Source organism: Cupressus sempervirens, chromosome 1, assembly GCF_028749045.1.
Source record: "Cupressus sempervirens isolate cs-2001-9-10 chromosome 1, ASM2874904v1, whole genome shotgun sequence".
In the NCBI taxonomy this organism is placed as follows: Eukaryota; Viridiplantae; Streptophyta; class Pinopsida; order Cupressales; family Cupressaceae; genus Cupressus; species Cupressus sempervirens.
This window is the reverse complement of record NC_143118.1, coordinates 328,774,100-328,781,510: the sequence shown is the minus strand read 5'-3', so window position 1 is coordinate 328,781,510 and position 7,411 is coordinate 328,774,100. Positions and strand designations below refer to the sequence as shown.

At 33.8% G+C, this 7,411-nt stretch overlaps 1 protein-coding gene across 4 annotated transcripts in view; it reads right to left on the bottom strand.

The window, feature by feature from the left end:
* Window positions 1-4,990: 4,990 nt before the first annotated feature.
* LOC149577495 (D111/G-patch domain-containing protein) overlaps window positions 4,991-7,411 on the bottom strand; it is a 44,994-nt gene continuing 42,573 nt past the window's right edge. For all 4 annotated transcript variants that reach the window (XM_089824093.1, XM_089824096.1, XM_089824102.1 and 1 more), the window contains exons 9-11: window positions 5,740-6,060; window positions 5,516-5,632; window positions 4,991-5,392 (exon numbers count right to left, since the gene is read on the bottom strand). In XM_089824093.1, the coding sequence (XP_089680219.1) occupies window positions 5,330-5,392; window positions 5,516-5,632; window positions 5,740-6,060 (501 nt within the window). In that variant the 3' untranslated portion in view covers window positions 4,991-5,329. The remainder of the gene's footprint in view (window positions 5,393-5,515; window positions 5,633-5,739; window positions 6,061-7,411) is intronic.

Sequence of the window (7,411 nt, the reverse complement as noted above, 5' to 3'; positions counted from 1 at the left end):
ATGATTTGTTTGCCCCTTCATCTATAGCACATGTCTCCCTATTGGCATTGGGCTTTCTTTGCCCTCCTTGGTTGGTTAGGGGGTGTCATCAATTTTTTGGGATGCCTCTTGCCCCTTGCATGTGTCATCCTCTATTGCTAATTGAAGATCTTCTTCCCTTCCAAGGTTGACTCCCTCTGAGGGCCTTACAGCTATTTTTGAGAAGTCTTTGCTACAAAGGAATCCAATCTCAATCTATAAGCCCCTTGCCCTCCATCTATCTATTGATACAATTAAGTAGGTTGTTCATAATTCTTATATCATCCGGAGTCATGGTCTAATTTGATATTTTTGAGGTTTCTAGCCTAGCCTACCTCAACTACATGGATGGATTTATGAACACTAGGAGCCTCTCTTGCCATGTGTGGTACATATGCATCTTATGGCTAAGGACTATTTTATGACAAAGTTCAATAATGATTTGGATAGAGCAAAGATTTTATGTGAGAATTTCTTTAGTTGGGAGGATAAATTTCTATGGATGGTTAAACCCTGGCATGTAGATTTTAACCAACCCCTCTTCTAAGTTCACTATGATTCCTATTTGGGTTAGGCTCCCTAACCTCCCTCTCCATCTTTGGACAAACTCCTTGTCAGAGGATATGGAGGAAGCTTTGGGGAAAAAAAATATTGTTGGATAAACAATCTTTTGATATTTTTCATTCCACTTTTGCAAGGATATTGGTTGATGTGGATGTCTCCATGGGACTCCCTATTGAGATTTCTATTGAGTCTTCTTTGGGTTATTGTATTCAGTTGCTTGATTATGAAGGCATCTCATTCAAGTGTCGTAAATGTTTAAAATTTGGGCATGTTTCTATTGAGCATGAGATAGAGAAAAAGAAAAGATTGGCATCTTGGTAGAAATGTGCTTCTGTTGAACATTACTTTATTTGAAAGAAAAAAATTAACAAGTAGTTCCACAAGTTTCTTCAATCAAAGATGGTTGTCATCCTCAATGTGCTAGTACAAGTGATGTTGTTGGCTCTTCTGATTTTGACGTTGTTCTAGCTACTGGCTCTAATCTTGTTGCAACTACTGGCTTCAGGCCCCTCTAGTCTTTGGGTCATAGCAGCTACCTCTTCCCCTTGCTTGTTACTAGTCCTATTTCTCAGATTCTTGTTGGAACTATCTCAATTCCTTTTGCATTTCAGATTATTGTTAATGTCCCTCTGGTACATGTTGACCCTATCTTAGGTATTTTTGTTGATCTTTCATCCCAAGGAGGGTGTTCTTTAATGTTGGATTCTACTTCCTAGAAAAGTGTTACTACTACGGTGGAATATGGATGGATCACAGTTAAGAGTAAAAAATTAAAATCCTCTCAAGCCATGTTTGATATAACCCTTTATTCTCATTCAAAACCATCTCAAGCCATGCTGGATATGACCATTCTCATACAGGTAAAACATAACTTTTGTTAGTTTAATCGAGTTGCATGTTGGTCTTTCTTGCATTTTATTCTTCTCTTGCAACACTTTAGCCCTATTTGGCATGTTTTGGCTATGCCACGTCTCGTCTTTACTCCATTCTGATTGAGTGAGGAGTCTTGGAAACCTTTAGAGTTGGGTTGCAACTCCCTCCAAAATCTACCTTCTAAAGGGTTTCAAGGTCCCTTCAAAACCTTCTTTCACTTAATCAAAAATATTAATCCATCTAAATAAATAAATACACCAATAAAAATTATCTTAAATATTTGCACATGCATATAATCAAATTAAAACATTGTAGTTGGCAAGTCTTGTCACATAGATAATGGTGCAATTTTTTTAACACCTATGAGTGATACCTAATCTTAGATATTATTTTGAAGTGTAAAACAGAAAACATATTAATAGCTGACTATAAAAGAGATTCAGTATTGTATAAAAGTGAATAACTTGTTTACCATTAAGTTAAAATGTTAAAACCAAATTTATATATCAAGTTTCAAGAACTAAATATAAGTGATATATCAAATTTAAAAATAATTTTGGTTTTTCTATATTCAATTTATATTAGAAATATCTATTAAATGTATGTTTTACACCACTTTAGGTCCAATGTTTACAAAAATAAATTTATTTCAAAAAAATTATGTTTCAATAACTTCTATTTTTTATGATATTCTTTAAAAAAATACAAGAATACCCTTTTGTAGAGATCATAGTCAACAATATCCTCATTGATTTTATAGTGTTTTAATTAGACATAATCAATGGTAATTGAAAGATATGACAAGTAGGTGGAGAAAGGAAAAAATAGTAAATCATATCAAGAAATCTTTAGAAATTTGTTGTTTATTAGAGGAGAAAGTCCTTTTCGAGAATGTATATTTTTTTTTGGATTTAGATATATTTGCTATGAAAATTATTGTGAGATGAAAACTATCAATTTTAAGTGAGAATTTGAAATGTTATAAAAGAGAAAATATAGGTCAAAAATCATTTTTTGTTTCTTCAAGCATTGGTTACATATGTCATCTATAACATATTTAAAAATTACGAGAAAAAAATGTTTAGTTACATATATTTTTTCAGTAGGAACTAGAATCTTGTTTATTAGCATTTTTCAGCAATTGAAAATAATAATCAGATACTTATTCATTTCTACATATTTTATCAATATACTTAATTTTTAAATTCTGAACAAAATTACCATTTTAATGTTACTAAAGTTGAGTAATTTCAGTTTTGTTAACCTTTTTCTTTATAAAAATCTAACAGTTGATTGTACCTTTACCCACAAATACGTGTGTACGCCCACACACACACACAAACAACATGAGAAAATATTATTTTGCATGCTTCATTCATACAAAAATTCTCTCAGAATCTATACTACCCTTTCCCTATTAATGAGGTAAGGATAAACAAGGAAAGGAATAATAGTTTAGAGTTGACATCAATAATCTTCTCTAGATATTGCATAGCTTTACAAAAGTGTGGACATTTACAATTGACAAAGAAAATATAAAAGAGTAAAACTAAATGACAATAACCACACCACAACTAATCTCGAGTCTAATATTTTTGAAAAAAAAACAATTGACATATTATCAATGCTTTTAATCCACGATCAAACCCCTTAAATAACCATTTGTCACAATCAAAATTACCTTTTTGCATGCAAATTACCAATACAAAATTGACATTAAGTTATCCTTTACCATACAACTTGAATCTACATACTTAAGCTCAACCTAAATGAGAACCGAAACATGTTTTCATCTAAAAGCAAAGCCTAAAATAATAACATGCAATCATGAAAGATAGCGAAGTGACGCTAAATAGGTCAAATACCTTCACACATAGATTGAGTGTGGAACATCATGTTAGCTATTTAATTATGTCACCTTGCTACTTCTATTGGTTATTGAGGATTGTTGGCTAAAGATAGAAAAATGCAGCACAAATCAAATGTAAACACAAAAGAGAAATAGCATCTAAAAAATGTCCTTCAACCTAACCACCTCATATTAAAATAGTTGACTAAAGGTATTATGCAATCTACCTTCTCCCCCAAAAAAAAACCATTAGTTCAATTACATGCCAAGAGTAAACATGCAGTGCGTTCCTAATCTCACTACAACCATACATGCCATCTCTCTAAGTGTTGTTTTTGTAACAATACCCTAGGCATTAGCTTGATGACAAGTTCAACATTTGTATACAAAACTAATTCAATAGATAAAACCATGATAAGCAAAAAGCCACTTTGACATGCTTTGTACGAATTTTCACACATCATAATTGGGATAACGTTCATCTAATGTATCTCAGTTAAATATTTTGGTTAGCAAGTACTCACATATATTGACAAGAACCTCAGTTGCCAAATTTGTAAATGCACACCTAAGGGTTCATCACTTCAAAAGATCAAATAAACATATTTCCACATATTATAGTTATCCTCTATATAATGTTGTTTACATGAGCCAAACAAGCTCATGTGATTATACTAGCAATCTAAACGTTGATTAAGTTTATCAGAGAGTTTGCCACTACCACGTCTGACCTAAAGGGTGCTTCCAGCTGCTTCTTATCTATCATGTCTGAAACACTAGTTTTTGTATATTTGTCAAATCTGACTTCAAGCAATACCGCCTGCATCAATACCTCTTTGCCAAATAACCATAAAATTTCCAGCAACCATTATCGGGATAGTACAAAAATGTCTACATGTTTAAGTTTCCTACACAGCTGATTTTCACACGAGGCTAATCATCCGGTTCTATTCTATATGCAATTGGATATAGTTTGCCCCATAGATGCATACACAACAACATTAGCCCATGTACTGTAAAATTAGAATACAGTTGATCAAGTTTGATCCATTTATGACCACCTCAATTTCTAATTTTTAAATGCACCTAATCATCTGATCATGATGCTATACATTTTATGTCATTCTACATGGTAATATATTTGCAATTAAACATAGTTCACCAAGAATGAATAACACTACATTAACAAACAAAAAATGAAAAATATAGAATTAGAATACAATGGAGCCAACATCAACCCATTTATGACCACAATAACCAGCATTGATCCCATTCCTTAAACTACCTCTAAAATGTTCCTTCTTCCATCTTGATGGGCTTTTGCACAGCCCTTGAGCCCTGTACTGTTCATACATCTCTCGTGGTGGAAAATGTTTATCAGCAAAGGTAACGTGATCTGCCCCAATAATTAAAAGTTAAAACTGCATAATAACTTGCATTATCATAGCCATTGCTCCCACACATCATCAATTGCTCGTTTTCTCCTTGTGTTACATTTGATTGTATACTGTTAACTAAGTTGTCCAAGCTCAAAGTTGTGTAGGGTAATTGTTTAACAGATAATTGCATCTTCATCCATAAGAATGAAAATACTACAAATTTCAACCTATTCAAAAGCTCCAGTAATGATATATCCATTTGATCTTGCTCTTGTTTTATATGTAGGCCTCAGCATAGAGAGCAGGATGTTAAAAAGGGGACAAATTTATTTCTCAATTTTCATTTAGATAGTATGATGCTGTTACACTACATTACAAGACACAAAGGCTAATATACTAGAGAAATTAATTAGTTTCAAGATACTCAAAAAACAAATCATTCTATAAAGAAAATGGCAAAATCTAGGGAAGAATTGCTTCCCGCATTATACAGATAGCACGTTGGAAAAATAGAGAGCTCAACTGAAACAAATGGGAAACCCATAAACATCTGTGCATGATGGTAAAGAATTTAGGATAAATATGTCACTGGCAGCAGAAGAGCAATGTCTCAACAATATGCCACTGGCAGCAGAAGAGCAATATCTCAACTGCACTTTGAAAGAGCGACATTTTTCCCATCAATAACAAATTTTGAGGTTTTCTCAAGCTGCAATAATATCCATTAAACTTAGTCAACAACCAGAAATTGGAATGTATAATGGAAAAGTTCAGTTTTTCTAATACATATAGAATATTATAAAAAGGAAGACATGAAAGCCCTATCTCAAACCTTTCTTGTCAAATATGAAACAGCATCACGGCTACAAGAAAACTCTGAAAAGAACAAACTTGAGTAGACCTCAACACCCTTCTTCAAGTTTTTGATCTTCATTGATTGGCCTGGTGCCTTAAGTCAAAAATATTGTTGTATTAATCATTCTGAACCATAAAGTTATCAGCCAACAAGAAAATATGTTCCATTAGTTTTGAACATTCATACACACAGTGTCTTACCTCCCGAAGCAGTTGCTTGCATATTCTCTTCAACTTAAGCTTGGGCTCTGAAGCTATATCTGCTTCTTTTCTACAGTTGTCCTCATTAGTAGATATGGTATTTTGAAGAACTGCTTTATTGTCTGTAAGGTCAACATTCCTTTTACGTTTCAAACTACTGTTCTTCGCAACAGTCTGTTTTGCATCACTATCATCAGCAGAACCTTCCTCTTTATCATCATCTGAATCAAAAGACACCTTTTGTCCTTTCCAATGGGCACCTGCAATTTTCTTGGGCTGGTCACGAATGCCAAGACCCTGTTTACCTGTTGTAGCTTTGTCCTGTCATGATAGAACATATTTAGTCAACCCAATATTTGGTACTGTTTGATGATATAAAAATTTAACACTGCATCTATGGCATATCGAATATGGTTGACTAACTGAGGCTATCCAGTAATTAATAATCAACATGGATTGTGACTTACCTCCAAACACCTGGAAAATATTGTTTGTTAAAAAATGTGGAGAGAACTTGTAATTAATGTGCAACAAACAACAAACACACTATGCATGTAAGAGTGCTCAGGAAACGAACCAAAGAACAATACAAGTGACCTCTGAAATGCACATCTATGGAAACACTATTGGAACTATCTATACAAAATAGTCCCGAGACTCTCACAGACTCAGCACATCCCAGGTAACGAACTCAAACTCAAACTCAGCTTAGTCTGAGCAGGACTCGCAAGGACTCACCAAACTTGACGGCAATTCTCATCACCTGGACTCAGCCAGACCCACATTTTTTGGTTTATGAAATGCACCCAGAAGATGTACATAAAACATAATAAATATTCAACTACCCATCTAGTCTTCAATCACCCTCATTCTATTCAACAGAATATAACATGAAATTAAATATTCAAGTCACATTTCAATATGTCATGTAAATATTAGAAGGATTTTTGCGAGTGGTTTCAAATCTTTAGGAGTTGTAATGCAGATTCTAGGTTTTAGAAGATCTTATAAATTTTCAGAATGTGGTCAAATTTCAGTAATCAGCAGGTTCCTATCAGCATTCTCTCACTCTCTCCCTCACTTTATCAGCCCTGACCTCTCGCCCTACCACTCTTCCTCTATCCCCCTCCCTCTTCTCTCCCCCAAGATCTAGTCTCTCTCTCCCTCTCTCCCTCCGACCCTGCAAGGGATGCTACCCTCAACCTTATCTTGATATTGTGTCCAAACTCTCATCAAACTACAACTCTAAGCAAGTAATAGGCCAATGAGGAATCATAATCATAAAAATCTAGATAATACATATTCCTTGTTACAAATCTCTGCACATTCACTATTAATAAAATATTTTAGCTGCTACTTCTAGAACCTACAATAGATGCCTTTGCAAGAAAAATGCAAGTTCCTCCGAGCATAAACTTCTATTGTTTTGATATTTGTTTGGAACTTTTGATCTCATGGATTTCATATACCATGAGTTTTGTACACATTTGACAATATTTATATATCTAAGTATGCCATTTCCTTCAATTACATTTTTTGTTTATACTTATGTGAGGGCGGACAGCATGCACAGCTTATTCGAGGAGGATAAGATCAACCAAACTGCTAGTTTGATTGTCAAGATTCAAAGCAGGGGATCAGACATGGAATAGAATTTGGAGTTAGCTTAAGA